At 30.8% G+C, this 17573-nt stretch overlaps 2 protein-coding genes across 2 annotated transcripts; both read left to right on the plus strand.

Moving 5' to 3' along the window:
- Nucleotides 1-3052: 3052 nt before the first annotated feature.
- LOC132740857 (G-protein coupled receptor GRL101-like) lies at nt 3053-10673 on the plus strand. Its single transcript, XM_060728898.1, has 9 exons — nt 3053-3146; nt 4671-4840; nt 5289-5354; nt 5569-5706; nt 6213-6329; nt 6882-7391; nt 8153-9194; nt 9390-9919; nt 10540-10673. The coding sequence occupies exons 1-9, from the start codon at nt 3058-3060 to the stop codon at nt 10671-10673; spliced, it is 2796 nt and encodes a 931-aa protein (XP_060584881.1). The 5' UTR covers nt 3053-3057.
- Nucleotides 10674-13308: 2635 nt separating this feature from the next.
- On the plus strand, nt 13309-14357 carry LOC132740858 (uncharacterized). Its single transcript, XM_060728899.1, has 2 exons — nt 13309-13525; nt 13783-14357. The coding sequence occupies exons 1-2, from the start codon at nt 13313-13315 to the stop codon at nt 13912-13914; spliced, it is 345 nt and encodes a 114-aa protein (XP_060584882.1). The 5' UTR covers nt 13309-13312; the 3' UTR covers nt 13915-14357.
- Nucleotides 14358-17573: the final 3216 nt, after the last annotated feature.

Genomic DNA, 17573 nt, shown 5'->3' on the forward strand with positions numbered 1-17573 from the left:
AAGATACTATAACTCCACTATATAACGTTCCTTTTTTAAAATGTTCCATATATGAAAATTTTATATAAAAAAATATATCTTTCAAATGATTAAATAGAGGATATTTGTTTAGTTCAGTTTAAGATCGGAATATATTTACCGAGTGAGCACCAAAAGGTATATTTCACGAGTGGCTGATGAGCTTTTGGTGTTCATGAGGTGAAATATATTTCGATCTTACACTAAAACAAAAAAAAATCTTTTTATTATATGCAAATAAACGTTTAAAAAGACATTTTAAGCTAATACTAAATGAAAAGCGCGCCAAACAATAATACATCGTGACGTCATTTGCGACGTCACGTTATTATGTTGGTTTTCAGTACTGTGCACGCTGGTATTTCAATCAACGTAAGGGGCTTAAATTCAAAACAGTGCAATTAATAAATTGATAACTCCACTATATAACGTTCCTTTTTTAAAATGTTCCAATTGCGAAGAATTTTATAAAAATAAATATCTTTCAAATGATTAAATGGAGATATAAATATGAGTATTCTATCTGCTGAAAATGATATTACAATTAGTAATTAACGTTCTTTTACCGATAAACTTCTGTTTTAGAATCATGCAGTCCATCCGCATTTCACTGTGACTACATAAGATGTCTTCCTAACAAAATAGTGTGTGATAATTACCCAGATTGCACGGACGGCAGTGACGAACAACCTTGTGAGAAGCCCAACATGAGGTCATGTGTGCATTGGTGGCAGTCCGGATATAAAGAGTCGGGCACGTACATATTAAGTGGTAATTGATTTCAATTATACTTGCTCTTAATGTTTATGCCACATTTAGAACATCGTTATAATGGTATTTGATTAATTACATGCAAATATGAGAGATAATTCTATTTATTATAGTGTCTTTATTTCTTAAGAAGTAAATAAACTTAGTTTTGCTCCTTTTTTATTGGCATCGTGAATAATATTTTAAATGAAAAATTAAAGTGAAATGTTTGTTACAGTACGTGTTGGCAGTCTTACATGTAAAAAATATATGAAAAGTGTTTCGTTTAAACTGGCACAAGGTCATCTAATGGTGAATGCACGAAACGATTTAATCAGGAAAAGATATTTATTATTGCCGTTTAAAAGAAAAGAAGTTGTTTCAATGAAATTAAATTCACCAGTGATATGTAGTTGGTTTGTAAAAGAATGGGTTAGAAATAAAAAATTAAGTAACCAATTCATATTTTCTTAGTAGCTGACTTTGTTATAGAGACGTTAGTTACTAACTTCTTCATGTGGTATTTTATACGTAAAGGCGATAATTAACTTGAAAATTCGATGCATGTTGTTGATTGAAAAAAACAGTAATAGCTTTATTCGTTACTTAATATGTTAAAACACACAACGGTTACAACTCCCCGGACAGCAGTATTTGACGAGTTATATACAGCGTAACAAAGCCGTCATCTGTGTACATTGGTTCATGTAATACGGAAATCATAGCAAACGATTTGTAACGAAAATATTTTCTCTGTTATACTCTTTCCGTGTTATACCTAGTAATATTTCCAACGCTGTTTATAGGGTGTATTATCTGATTAAAAAAAAAAAGATTTTTATGATATTGCGATTGCATTTCTTTCGCTAAAACTTCAGTCTTCTTTCATTTTGCTATGTCTTTTATTTCTTTATATAATATGTAATGACTCTGCATCATGGTTTTGGAGTTTGTCTTTTGCGCAAACATCCAGAAGTATGTTAGCCATAGGTAAAAATATCATCATTTCTAATCAATAATTTTACAGAACTAGACTACAAATAAATGTAAATCCTACGATGGTTTTCCACATGAATGTTACGTGCTGTTTTATAGGTTTACTCTAGTTTTATATTATTTAGATGTAGTTAGCGGGAAAACGATGAAGGTTATTTGTGGATTTGAACATATATCTTCTGCAAATGAAGTTTTGACAGTTTTTCAAAACATGGACATCTTGGAATGGTTTGTTACATTTTAGTTTACATACTTTTATATTAACTTAAACATCAGAAATAGCAACAATTTCGGTGAAAGGTTGATTGCTCTAAGCACCTTCAGGAGGGTATTTCCCTCTTTTTGGAGACTTTTCCTGGTACATGTGACCATGTCCTAGAGATTCAAAATAATGTAAGCAAATTAACATTTTGCACTAGTTATCTATGTTAAATCCCTTATTTTCAATTATATAAAATTCATCCTTTTTGTAATATTAGGTTTTGATTTTATTAATAGTGTATTAAAGTTGAATTCGACTTTTTTAGGAACGGGAAACTTGCTATTTATAACACTTACCTTGATGATATGCCAATCGATCTCACTATTGACTTTTATTTCAATAGTAAAGGAAAAGCGAATTGCACACAGGAGGTAAATTTTCGTTGTTTTCAAAAATAACTTTAATAATTATTTTAGTTCAATTTGTATAACAAATTCTTGCATCAAGTTTTATTGGTATCTAGAGTGGGTTTTCATCCTGAGTAGAAGCACCGACGTACCGTAAAGTAGTTGCATAACTTCCTAAGATATAAGAATTCAAAATCCCTTGCGGAATTCGAAACCACAGAGGCGAGACAAATGGCTTGGTATCAACAAATTAAACTATACGGCCACAGACGACCCTGCAAACAATATAAATCATTTGGAGTCCGCTTCCTAGAATTTGATTTATTTTATATGAGGACATAATATCGTGATCTAGATTATATTACTGGGCTTAGAGATAGAACTTAACCTTTGGGCCACGTTTGCCCTCTCAAAGTTGCTTTGGTTTAGGGCAATGTCGCATTAACATATGTTTGTTGTTGAAATCGCTTTAACACAATTGAATAACGTTTGTTGATATATGTACATGTTTTTGAGGAATATAATTATAAAATAAAAAGAATCGCAAATATATAACCAATCTATGTTTCAATCCAATTTTTATCTTGTTCTTTACATGAATATTCCATTTCGTACTGTAACAGTCAAGGCATGTTGTATTTGTAGGTTATACAATCATGTAGTCCAGTTTTTCAGACAGTATCTATGTTTGATGACCCAGACTTTCAACATTCATACTCTCACTGCATTTGCCTAATAGTCACATTGGTTATAAGTTGGAAACCAGAAATATCGTAAGTACTGTTGTTCTGCATAACTGAAATAATATAAAAATAAAGTGTTGTTATTTTCAACAGGTACATGTGGTCAAGCATTGAGTGGCAGTATTAGAAATTGTACTGTATTTCATCAAATTGTTGTTAAACTTTTGTTGCCCATTGGGATCATTCTTTGCAATACTATTTTGCGTTGAAGACTAATATACTGCTGAAGTCGATGTTAGGAGCATGTCCTTTCTATTATTTCTTTTGAACAAATTCAATTAAACCGACTATGCAATTTTCACTTTTAAGCATTATTTCCATGGCTGTAAAAGTATCTCACCCTTTATGAATTTGTGTAACATTACCATTTTTTAAATAAAATATTACTGTTACTTGTTGCATTTTAGTCGAGTTATTAAACTTTGAACTTAACATTATGGGAATATATGTGGGTGAGTAAACAGCAGGAGTAAACATATTGGACAAGCAGTGTCGGAGATCGATGTTAAAGACCTATTCTTTCTTAATCCAAATCATTTTGAAGTTTTAAACGCAAAATAGGACTTGTATATTTTAACAGACTCTTCATAGTGTGTTTATACACTGATCGTATTTTTGTGACAATCCTATTGTAATTCTATTATATTTTATTTGTTAAATGTTTTATGCTCTTTATTATGTAGGAATAGACAGATATATCATTAAAAAAGACTTTATATTATTTGAAAGTTAGTTTAATGTTAAGGTACGACCATCCTAATGCATTACATCCGCTTTGAATAATATCACAATAGTCCAAAACTACTATTGAATACATTCAAACTTAGGGCCGTTGGTTCAAACCCCAGAAGGGTCAACATTTTTCTTTTTTTCTTTAAACAATATTTATGTATATCTCGGATCTATTTTGGCAAGAAAAAATAATTTAAGTTTAATCATTGAATTAATAAAGGTAATAATTGGCTAACTAATGCTAAATCTTATTACAAATATGGTACCTGATATTTGCAAAGTATTTAATAATTTTGAAGATCAACCAATATACTTTTGAGAAAATTTAAGTAAATTTTACGGATTATTTTAATTAGGAAATTGACCAGATACATGTTAAAAATGGAAGGGATAGGGTAACATTTTTATAAACATTTTATAAATTTTGAGTAGAAACAATTTTTCTGCTCATGTGGATTGTTAGCTGAATGTTACATTTTATTTCTTACGAAAAGTTACTGGGAAAACATTTTTCATAAAGATGGTACTGCAGATAATTTAAAGGTTCCTTATTTATAAAAAAGGGCCCGTCTAACATCATAGATTAAATTCAGAGAAGTGGCAATAACTCGATTTCGAAACGGTAAAGTTTGTTTAAATTTTGCTTACAGGTGTCCTTTAAGGTATATATCTGACCTATGTTGTAAATTTTTAGTTCCTGTTAGTGCCCGTTTGGATGGTCATGCCTTACATGTATATTATATTCATAAGAGCAATATAGAAAACATGGACATGGTAATAAAAAATTGAGTTTTAAGTACTATCAAATGTATATCTCTCCAGATCTGTTGAATATTGCAACACATTGAAACAACTTAATGATGATGAAATTGAGGACCTTTTATTGTTTGAATATCAATACACGACGTTACACAGAACTTTAGTCTGGAAAAATACGTCTGTAAATTATGAGAACATTCAACTCAGTATTGGAAATGTAACGTGCATAGAAGGTTTGTGTCAACGGAATAGATAATTTCATCACGTGATATATAAAAAGAATTGAAAACAGCCGACTAATAAAACACTATTTTTAAATAATAGTATTATTGAGAATGACCTTAAATGTTTTACATTTCAAAACATTGATTTACAGAATGATGAAGAATAATTTTCAAATACAGTAACATTTTTACAAAGTCTCTTTCATAATGTATTGTATTATTTCATTCATATTGTAATATTGTTGTCCATGCAAAATAAAGGTAATTGGAATGAAAACATAAAATATTTCTTTAACGTAATTTAAAAACGCTTCATGTTTGATTTGTTACGGATAAAGTAGTTTTGTTTCTTTCGTATGGATATAACAAGAAAAAATGACAAAGTAACTACATGTTGCATTAATTGTCCAGTAAATATCTTGATAAATTTATTATTTACTATACGTTTGTCATTCAGAAATATCCGATGATGAACTTTTAAGACATCAACCCGAAGGCATTGGTGGCTCAAATTTCCTTTCAAGTAAGAAATTTAACTGCAAATTCATGATTTACAATATATTTATATCTAATTGAATGATGTACTGGTTGAACTTATTACTCTGAGAGAAATTATCTTATTTTCTTTTTTTTTCTAAATAACTTTCTAAAAAGATATTTCTTGAGTGTGTTTTCATAAATGATCTGTAGTTTAATTATTAAAGGACTTCCAACCATTTTTCGCTCGTATATTTCAGAATCTGGATTTGAAGAAAATTCCAAAAGTTGTCCTGATGATAAGAACGTAGTAGATAAGTCAGAGGAATGTGTATACAATATTGACAGATCTGGATTGATTACTGGGTGTAGATCTGGGGCGCACCTTCAGAACTGTGGTAATATAAACTTCCTGAGCAGCTGTAAAATGTTGTCCCGTACATCACTTCAGTGCTGGTACTGTTATATGTTTCTGGTCCTACGGGATCATTGATTCCAACAATTATAAGCATTGAAAATTTAGTACTGCTCAAGTCAGTGTTCGGGGACTGAGGGATACTATACTTTTTACATTACCCCTTGTGTACTTACTCAATCAAACCGAATCTGCAATTGTCATGCAATTATTTTGTGATTAAAGCAGTTATATTAGTTCGCGTCATAGATGTAATTTTTGCCCTAACGAATATACTTAATAATACCGAGCATACGGGAAGTGGTCAGTAATTTGTTATTGCCTTCATTGCTTCCGAGGGATATCCAGATATTATTACAAATAACTTATTTATATATATAACGCTAATGTCCCTCGCTTCATATTTTGATATGCTACTGGCAGAAAACCCTTATATTCCTCTGCACATAATCAATCGGCATGTACATGAGTATAAAGTTTTCATTTCAGGTAATATGACATGTCCGAAAGGCAAGGTTCAATGCCCAGACAGTTACTGTATACCTCTTATGTTTTTATGTGATGGTACTGCACATTGTCCTAACGCAGAAGATGAAATTGATTGTGGTAAGATTATTGTCGTATGACTAGGTTAAATGTTTTATACATATAATTTGATAGCATAATTTATTGATTAAATCGTAATTACAAAATAATGCTGATAAATTAAACATTATTATTTATTTTAGAGATAGCATTACATATTGATCAAATCGTAATTACGAAAAAAATGCTAATATATATAACATCATAAGTTATCTGAATGATAGCATAACATATTGATTAAATCGTAATTACAAAAAAATGCTAATAAATTAAACATCATTAGTTATTTCAAGGATAGCATAACTTATTGATTAAAATGTGATTACAAATAATAAATTAAACATTGTTAGTTATCTTATAGATAGCATAACTTATTGTTAAATCGTGATTACAAATAATAAATTAAACATTGTAAGTTATTTTAGATATAGCATAACTCATTGATTAAATCGTGATTACAAATAATAATATGCTAATAAAATAAACATTATAAGTTATCGTAGAGAATATATATATGCATATTCACGTTGTTTCCGACATCAAAACCACTAACGCCAATATTTATCATTAAAGGATGTGACGACTCAGAAAGAGAGGTTCTTATTGTATTTGAAAAGGGCGATGTAAGAGGACCAGATCTTGAAATGTTGGTCAAACAACTACACTCACCAAAAAGTATAATACGAAGTATCAAATATTCATCGTACGTCCTATCTGAGGGAATTACTTTTACACATCGCATGCTTAATACATTTGACAAAGAACTGAAACCTTTTGAATTTATTGACAGAAACTACGAGTGTGAATACAAAATTCTAGCCAACAACTTCTTGGCATCAATACCATTTACACATAATTTTGAAAGGTCGATCTTATACATTCAAAGTAGCCCAATGTCTGAGAAGATAGGTGAATTAATGTTTGGAAACATAACTGAGAATCCTAACATCACCATTTATCGTATAATGGAATTGTCGGATGCTATTGATAAAAATGAATTCAATTTTGTTATTGATGTGCGAGTCAGTCATTGGAAAATCTTTTCTTCATTAGCATCACGGTATCTACCAGGACTATGTAAAGGTGAGTAATTTTAAGTCACATTTATCTTCATATGAATACATTAACCCATTTTTTAGGAATGGGCAAACATGTCAAATATGATATTTTTCAATTATCGATTTAGACCACGTCAGTTGTTTATCACGTGAAAAAAGAGCAAGATAGAAACTGTTTGTCATTAAAGTAACAAATTCTAAAAAGACCTCCATAAAAATGCTGTAACACAGAAGAAGAAATATATGATTCAAAGACATGACCAATGAGTATCATTTTAGATACTGAAACAGTGCAGAAGAAATGTTGGTATTTTTAGAAATAAGTAGAAAGAAATATTTTGATATCAATAATATGTCATTAATAATATTATTATGACCCAATATACCTTTTAAATTGTCATGGAAGAAGAAATTGTAACAATATTCATGACATATACGATTATATTAGAAAGATATCTCTCATCTGCACTAGAATTTAAAGGTTCTCAAATTGTTAATGCTAGCGTATTTTTACCTAAATGCATTGGATAAATGTTCTTATTGCCTTGTTTCAGTTGTCTGGGATACATCGTCATAAATTGTTGTGTGTAAAAATGTTAAGCTAAATTTAACAATGTAAAGTGTTAAAATTCTTTTCCTTTTCAATAAAAAGTATTTATCTTTAACATCCTGAAATCGCATTAGAATTTGAAGGCAACCGGCATGATGTAAAGTTATTAGGTCTTGTCAAGTACTTAATTCTAATAGGACTTGAATAATTTATTTCGTGTTTTCTTCTAATTTCAGAGAAGTTTTCGACAGCATGTGAAGGTTATTACAAATGTTCATCAAGCAAAATGTGTCTAAATCTAGATCAAGTTTGTGATGGGGTCCGGGATTGTATTTATGGTGATGACGAGTTTCTTTGTGATTTCATCTGCCCCAAGCAGTGTACATGTGAAGGGTTTGCAGCAAGATGCACAACTTTCAACGACACTGAAATAACTTCATATCCAAAACAAACACGGTCGTTAGCCCTCCGCGAAAATAGAGAAACGAAGAACATATTGAGTAAAGATATTCTACATTTCCAGTTTTTGTATATATTAAATGTCAGCAATTGCAAAATTGCCCAAATACAACCGAATGCATTCTCGAAACTAATTAACTTACGAGTTCTTGACCTAAGCAACAATTTGATAACAACGTTATTTCCGTCTGTATTTAGTGGATTACAACGTTTGACTATGTTGAAACTTGATGGAAATAGTCACCTGGCTGCATTAGAATCATACACATTCCAGTTCCTAAAGTCTGTAAGACACCTGCGAATATCATCAACTAAGATTAAAACCATTGCCTCAAATACATTTGCTGGCTTAAATCTTGATTTGCTTGAAATTCATGGCAACTATTTTGAAAACATTGAAGAGTTTGGGCTTGGAAATCTCGCTGTGGAACAGATTTCTTTCAAAATTAATAAAATTGCTTCTTTTGACAAAGGAATGTTTACAGGGGTCTCATCACTAAAGATTTTACATACACCAGCCTATAAATATTGCTGTGTCAGACCAAATCATGTACCGGAAGGTAATTGCTTTCCTCAAAAGGATGAGTTCTCCTCGTGTGAAGACTTGATGAGAATATCAGTGTTACAGACGATGCTTTGGTTGATTGGTCTTTGTGCGTTGCTAGGAAACATTTTGTCATTTATTTATCGTCTGCAGTTCGACAGAGAGCGGTTGAAGCTAGGATATGGTATTTTTGTTACTAACTTAGCAGTAGCTGACTTTCTAATGGGTATATACTTAATAATGATAGCTGTGGCGGATGCTTTATTCCGAAATCGGTATGTTATATTTTTAAACGCTTTTGAATTCTCAAAATATTTACAAATTAGCAAGAATGAAATATTTTTCAGGTCTGTATAGCTTAAGATGAAGATTATTTATAAAAGGAAATTTTAAGTCTTAATTCAAAATCCCCTCTTTAATTATGGATGGATAAATTTATACATTTAGATTTGTGATATCTTCTTATTCAGATATATCTTTATGGATGACTATTGGCGAAACAGCACGTGGTGTACTCTCGCTGGCGTTCTTTCTACCTTGTCGTCAGAAGCAAGCGTTGTATTTCTCTGTTTAATAACACTAGACAGACTTCTGGTCATCAAATATCCGTTTGGACAAGTTCGATTTACTACCAAAAAGGCTATTGCGTTTTCCATTGTCACATGGCTCTTCTGTTTATTTATTTCCTTATTCCCGCTCTTGTTTTCCACATATTTTAACCATTCATTTTATAACAAGTCAGGTGTCTGTATTGCTCTCCCCTTAACAAGAGATAGACCTCCAGGTTGGCTCTATTCCGTTTTGATTTTTGTTGTTTTTAACTTTATAACGTTTCTCCTCATCACACTTGGACAATGGTCAATTTTTAAGGATATTCGAAACTCAAAACGAACTTTGAAAAAGACACAGTCTGGGAGAAAGAAGGATCTTATTGTAGCGAGAAATTTATTGTTGGTTGTAGCCACAGACTTTCTGTGTTGGTTCCCTATTGGATGTATAGGTATGTTAATCATTACTTTTATTATGTTTTTTCCTTTAAGATAATAGAACGCTGTTAGTGACAAGTAAATTATCACTGTAAAAGTGTTTAATTCTGTATTTAATCGCTCTGTTCTTGCGTACTTATTTATTACATAAGAAAAAAAGAAATATTATTTAAATTTAAAAATTGCGGACGTATGTGAAACTTTAAAAAAGTATTGACATGCAATTGTCTTATGATTCATAACTTTTAATGTGAAAAATACAATTACTGTGAACAAAATATAAAAATGCATCTTAATTTTAAACAAACAATTCGAACATGTTTAATAGATTTTAGATGAATACATGAAAATTTCATACTCCGTTTATGTGTAACGAATCATAAGCTAACAGCTGGTATTGCATATTATTACAAAATCTATTTTTTCTTTTCAATTCATAAGATTTTAGAACTGTATATTATATTTATTTAAAATAAACACTCCCTTGTTTAGTTATATTTTATTTGATTTGAATAACTGTTTAAATTTTACTGGTGTTATTTACACTCTCCTTGTGTACGAACTGATTTTCATTATCTTATAAAAACAATACAAAAATGAGATGATAAATTAATACCCCAGATTATAATTGTAGGACTAATGGCCATGTCTGGAAAAGTTATATCTGGAGACGTTTACGCTTGGACAGCTGTATTTGTTTTGCCTGTAAATTCGGCGTTAAACCCCGTTCTTTATACATTGACTGCAATACTTGGTAAAAAGGTATAATCATTCAATGTCAAAGCGTGCAGCGTAATAAAATCTTGCGCCACAATATCTTAATTAAAACTGCTTTATTAAACACTAGATCTTAATGGCGACAAGATGAGATCCTTAGCTTGAGTATTTTTAATTGAAATGTTTTAGGTTCTTTGATATCTGCGCTTTAGATATGTTTCTCTTTTGAAAATGTAATATTCCATATTTTCTTATGCGTATATATTGTAAGTTTATTGAAATAAGGATATCAAACAATTATATATTTATGCTTACAATTTCCTGACTTCAATGTATATGTTATATATTATTCACGAAGTTTTCAATTCAAATATTGCAGAGCTTTACACCATGTATGGACGAACAAGTAGTGAAAACAATTCGCACTGGTGAGTGTACATCACGATATTGAATCGCGTTACATGATATATTGTCAATTACCGTAAATATTATTTCAAATATTCGTAAATATAATTGATGCATATGCATTGTAAGAGTGTATAAAACTATATTTCTGCTACTACAGTTTACAAAGGTTTTGTTTCAATTTTGGAAAAGTATAGTTTCAAAATGCTTGTATGAAAGACAAATGATGGTATATTTCATTTTGAGCGAATGGCGAATGAACGAATCTGCTTAAAAGAGCAGCATAATATTTTGTTCTTGAATATTGTTTTTCTGAATATGCACAATGTTCATACATGTATAATAATAAACATAATATGTTACAACTATTATAAGAATCGACCATACAATTATGGAAACAAAAAGTATTTTGTTAGATATAGATTTATACCATTTAAACACAAGTAAATACAGTGAGTTCTAGCACTGAACATATTTAATTTAGATGAAGTAATTATGTATGAAGAGAATTACATTCTTATTAAGCACCATATATACCATACATAAACTCCAATCATAAATACATAACATAAAAAATCTATCTATAATTAGAAAGAGTTCATTAACTTTTAAACCGCAGACTACAAGTATCTGAAATATTGTAATAATTATTATATATTATAATATGAGGTGATAGAGACGTACATAGGGTCATAACGCTAACCTATTGAGTACAACTCGCTCCAGATAAGCTTAAACCACTTTCTATGATGACCTAATGATTTTCATTAGCTCAAACCCGGAAGTCGTGAAAACCCACAACAATATTATGCTTTAATAATTATGAAAATAATCGGTGATTACCAAATCACCCGAGTCAGTATACGTAATAAAGGAAATAATATTTACATGTAACAAAACGTTGAAATATATCTAGATATCATCATTGCATGTAATTGCAGGCCAAATTATTATAAACTCCGTAAATGTTCGAGCCAGTCAATTTTTTTCCTGCGCGGCTCACAAAAACGGCTACAACATGAAAGTTACAATTTGGAATAACAATTTGTCTTAACCAAGGTTACAAAACACTAATTCATCATGACTTAGGGGCTCTTATCAAGTTGTCGTTGAAATATGATTTCTTTCGCCGACATGTGGGTCTATTTTCTTTGGAAAACAACAACATAATTATTTCCCTATGTGCTTTGGCGTCCAGGCTTTGTAGGTAATGACAAGCATCTCCCGCGGATAAAAGTTTATCTGAACTCGTATTGGCTGGAATTCACGCGCCATCCTAGTTGCTAATTCAGATTCGTGAAAAAGAATAAAAAAAGTACATACAAGGGAGACCAGCAGCTTTTTCAACCATACATCCTATTAATCAGAATTTTTGCACAATATATAGAAATAAAATAACCTGCATAGGAGGCAGCGCCATTTGTCAACCCGATCAAAAAATTTTTAAAAAAATTATTAAGAAAATTTTTTTAATTTGCAACACTTTAAAACAAAAATTACTAATAGTAACTTAAACTTTCATTAAGAAAGACGAAATGGACAGAACATAAGGAATTGTTACTGTATACGTATTTTATTTACAAATAGAAAATTCAAATAAACATTTCAAGAGGTCAATAAACTTTGAATATACGTAACTTCAAGCGATACGTAAATAATAATAATATCATTAGTTCTGTAATAATTTCAGTGTATATTTGAATTATATATGATTAATAAATTACAAGTTAAGTTTAGCCAGAAGTTCCGTTTGTCTGTCTTAGCAATCACAGGGTTTGAATTCGAGTCTTACACGGGTCAAGAGTATATCAATACATGTACATAAGTATAAAACATCATATATTGCTTTTGTTTCCTTTCTTGTTTTTTTATTTGGTTCGATGCCTTCTGGGTGCCCTGCTGGTATGGCTGGATTGTGTCTGTGTCGGGTCTGCGTTCTGTAACGTCGCCTTGCCTTGTTGGTATTCTAACTCATTTTCTAAACAACGAGACATCTACCAAACAATGCTATTGAAATTGAAACCATAGACGATTCTCGCTGTCATAATGCAAAGGGAAAATAAAAAAAAAACATCATTCGCATTGCACATAATCGTATAGTATAGACGAATAATGAAGTATAGCAAAACTAATCATTAGATTAACTTATTTCAGTCTGTTCTGAACCTAAGTAACAAGATATTGGATATCTTAATACGTATACAGTAAACACTGTCTCCTTTTTATTCATTATTGTTTGGTTTTCAGACCTTGGCAAACGATTCCTGATCAACAAAGTTGTTATAATGCGCCGGTTCTATATACCAGACGATTCGTCTCGATCAAACATTTACAAAAGCCTTGCAGAGATAATACAGATGTCAAAACCTTTACCCACAGGTGTCGCTTTACGAATCACATACCAGATTGCACAGACTCTCCATGTTCTTCACAGCAGCTCCCTGATGATGGGAAAGATTGAGGAAAATTCCATATTTATTCAGCTTACTGACAACAAGGTATCTGCTTCGAGATTTACAATAGAAATAAATCACTAGAATTAACGCTATAACCTGTTGTATCATACACTATTTTAATAGCTAGTTTCATCTTTCTTAGATCAGCAGGTGGTAGGACAATATGTTACTTCTCAATATAAACCCATATTATCTAAAATAAATAATATAATTTACACAGAAAGGTAACTTCGCTAGGTAATTAATTATATCAACCGTTATCAAAGTAAATATAGTGACAAAATATGAATATTTTACAGGTAATCGGGAATGTTCAACTACATCAGGAACCTATTCTTTGTAGACAAGATATAGATACATGTATTGACATGTATAAGTTCGGAGCACTTCTTCGCAGACTTATGCGTATTTGCAAAACCTACGAATCATAATACTCATAAACGAGGGTAAAAGAGATCACAAAGAAATTCTGTATGCCTTTGGATCCGATTATCATACAGAAAATATTTCTCCATATTTTGATGTTTGATTCTCTTCTTATTGTTTGTGCGCAATAGAATAGAATAGAAAAATCATAAACAATTGTTTGTGCAACTATTAGATCGTTCTTGCACTGACTAATTACTTCTGACAAGCGGTTACTGGCTTCGACAAGAAGTGGCTTTTTATTGAACATGTATGTCCCATCTTATTACATATATCAGCCGTGTCACGACAAAACCAACATAAAGTACAGAGTAACAATGATCGGCATACTTAGACTCACCTTGTCACGACAAAACCAACATAAAGTAAAGAGTAACAATAATCGGCATACTTAGACTCACCAGTGTTTAAGGTTTTAACATGTAATTCAAAGAAACAAAAAGAAAAAGTGCTACAAAACGGAGGCTATTTCTAGACGGTAAGCCTAATTACATCTATATAATGGGTTGGTCATTGATGTTCATCATAATCAAATATTCAACCTAATTATTTCAATTATACAAATCTCGATCACGAAAACTTAAAAACTGACTGGTTTTGATGACCTAATTTATTACTACTGAATGAGATATCCCAGACGACATTTCTACTTGGGACGAAACCGATGTCTATGTTGATATTCCTGTGTTGGTGATTTTACAATGGTGTATTTCTAGAGTGCGGGAATACCGTATTCTGACAAAAAGACAGAAACTTTAAATGGCATTTTAAATATTGAATTTTTACATCAGACAAGCTGCCAAAAAAAAAAGAAAAAAGATATCAATAACTCTGAATTAAATTCTCCAGAAAAACGTTTCTTAATGGCTTGTAAATATGTCATTTTGCCAACGTGTTTTCAGACCATTTATTTTATATTGTCAACAGTATTGTTGTTAGGTATCTATCTTTCTATAGTTTGCTTTTAAATTGTTTCATGTGTTGTGTGTTGTATGTTGCTGTAAGATTTCTATTTCATGTGTTATGTATTTATGATATATTGTCAGTAGTCATACTCGTACTGTTTGTGTTTAGAGATGTTATTTTTAATCGCTCTAGAAGTAAGAGAAACTTCTTAGAATCACCAGCGTCCAGCATCAAAATGTTTTGGAGCAATCATATTTGTTATTTGATGTAGTTTATGTATTTAAACATTTTAGAACATCATTCAATTTTGTATTTGAAATACTTCTATATTTTTCCATGATGGCTGATTGAAGGATATTAAGACAGGTTTGAAGGATTTCTTGTTTAAAAATACGCCTCGTTATACTATCATTACCCACATCGTGTATACTGAAATTATTGTATGAGCTTTCCATGCAATTTAGGTTTTTAAAAATCAGGGCATGTCTATATTTGATTTGCTACAATCGCACCACAATATCAGAAGGTGAACCAATTTTTGCATTTGAAATACTGGTAATGCATTTTGTTACATTAATTTTTAAAAAAAGATCTTTCAGTTCAAATGACACTAAATACCCTTTTGTGTATTTATTTTTCAAAGGCTGTTAACGTCCGTTACCGTGCCACAATGTCAGGCAACACGTTTTTAAAGAATTGTGTTTTTCCATCGAAATACGTGTAGTGTAAGTGTTGCAAACTTGTAAATGAAAATGTGTACCTTAACAGACAAATCATATAGAAAATTGCGTCCAGACTTAATTCAGATTAAGTTGTGTTTTGAGGTGACTTGATGGAGAAGAATACTGGAGGAACTTTGTGTACATACCTTTAATTATTATTGTAGTAATAAAATATAAATGATGCATATACATTTGAGTTGTCTTTGCTTGCTACCAACGAATAATAAAGCAATAACCAGAGAAGAAGGAGAATTCAACGTAATGAATTTTGATACTGCATATACGGCCGATATTAAATAAATAAAGACCCATAAAGACAAATGTATTTCTATTTCGAGACATAAAAACATTGTTGTAAAATTAGAAACTTAAAACGTTAGATTCTTTAATTTCATTAGATAGTTAGGTATGTGAAGTCATTTTTGGTACGGAGGGGTACATGTTATCTAGTACGGTCCATACCACTGTCGTGGATCAAGGGAGTTTGAAATCAGTTGGCAAAAGTTTTGAGCATAATGAGTCCTTGTAATCCTAGCAATTATTATAATCAATGCTTTACTTTGACAATAAAATTCATAATTGGTACTTATTGCGCTTTTATCTTTCCAGGTTTATGCTCCAACACAGACTAAAGTGAGAAATGAATTCTAAAATTAACTTTGTAAATTTTAAAATAAACTGTTTTAATCTACAGTCATATGTCTGACTTTAAAATGTCTTTTATAGCAAAATAAAAAATTATGAAATACCAACTTCATGTACATGTTTGTTGTCCCGTCATAACATCTTTATTCATATTATACGTTGTCTTTCAAACATATTTCCGGTTTGCTTTGAATCTGGACAAATCTCACAATGGACGATCAGTTTATATGAATATTTGAAACCCCCTTTTTACGCTCGTTTCACAGATTTTTATTAATAAAAGAATAACAATTTGATATTAACATCATAACGTAGGTTTTTTACGTTATCAATTATATAGTCAAACGAAAAAAAAATCAAATACATATACGTTAATATAAATAATCAAAACTTAATTATAAGATTATGTATTATATATTTTTATTTTAAAATTATTATAATATTCTCTCGTATTATTTACTCTGTTTGGCTAAACATTTATAACAAATTAATTTCTTCGATTTAACTGCTAATAGTAATTTGTTGATTAATGAGATGCAAAGTTTTTGGATGGTCCCCCAGCCAACATTCTATATCGGCCCGACATCAAACCGACATGGTTTTCTATGACGGCCCGATGTCGGCTTTAACCTCGGCTGCAAATAGGAATGATGTTGGCCCGACATCGGCAATACAATATCGGGCCGATATCTTAACGATATAGGCCCGATATGTCTTGCCGACATCGGGCCTACATCAAAACAATAGCGGTGCGATGTCAGCCAACAGTAGAAAGATATTGGTCCTATATCGACCAGGTATCATCCTTATGCTAGCATGTTGATGACATCTAACAGCAAGCATTTGGCATAACCTGCAAAAACACAAAATAAAAGATAATTATTTTACAAAATAAGATAACAAAGACATATATTTTAACTTAAATGTGCAAATGACAATCACTACCATGATAATGCATGTCGCGAAATCATGTGACAAATATTTTCAAACATAATTTTACATCTAAAAAAAGAGACAAACAGATAAATTGTATTTTTCCAATAACTTTAAGTGTAAAAATCAAATTATTAACAGCGTTTACAGATTTGTTGAATCATCATTACATTAAAAAACATGCTTTTCATCACCTTCCTTTGTTAGCTTTTCTTTTTGGCGCTTAATCTGTTTATTGTAGGACTGCAGTGAATATTTTCAAGCTTTTCATTTAAAATTTAATAAAAGAGTGATGTTTATGTAGTAAAAACATAAATATTGAATTTAATTACAAACCACATATCATTTCCAAACTCAACTATGATTATTTTAGAAATTCATATCAAAATGTACAATTATTTGCTGCATGATTTTCAATTCAACAGAAAACGCAATATCTTACCGATGTCAATCCGATA

The sequence above is a fragment of the Ruditapes philippinarum genome, unplaced genomic scaffold (genome assembly GCF_026571515.1).
Source record: "Ruditapes philippinarum isolate M1 unplaced genomic scaffold, ASM2657151v2 ctg7967_1_1_1_1, whole genome shotgun sequence".
Lineage (NCBI taxonomy): Eukaryota > Metazoa > Mollusca > Bivalvia > Venerida > Veneridae > Ruditapes > Ruditapes philippinarum.

Bases quoted from the DNA above. Each gene is read 5' to 3' on its own strand.
- LOC132740858 (XM_060728899.1), top strand. From the start codon at position 13,313: ATGCGCCGGTTCTATATACCAGACGATTCGTCTCGATCAAACATTTAC. The intron at 13,526-13,782 runs GTATCTGCTTCG...AATATTTTACAG, and splicing joins TTCAGCTTACTGACAACAAG to GTAATCGGGAATGTTCAACT.
- LOC132740857 (XM_060728898.1), top strand. From the start codon at position 3,058: ATGTTTGATGACCCAGACTTTCAACATTCATACTCTCACTGCATTTGC. The intron at 5,355-5,568 runs GTAAGAAATTTA...CGTATATTTCAG, and splicing joins TGGCTCAAATTTCCTTTCAA to AATCTGGATTTGAAGAAAAT. The intron at 5,707-6,212 runs GTAATATAAACT...TTTTCATTTCAG, and splicing joins GGCGCACCTTCAGAACTGTG to GTAATATGACATGTCCGAAA.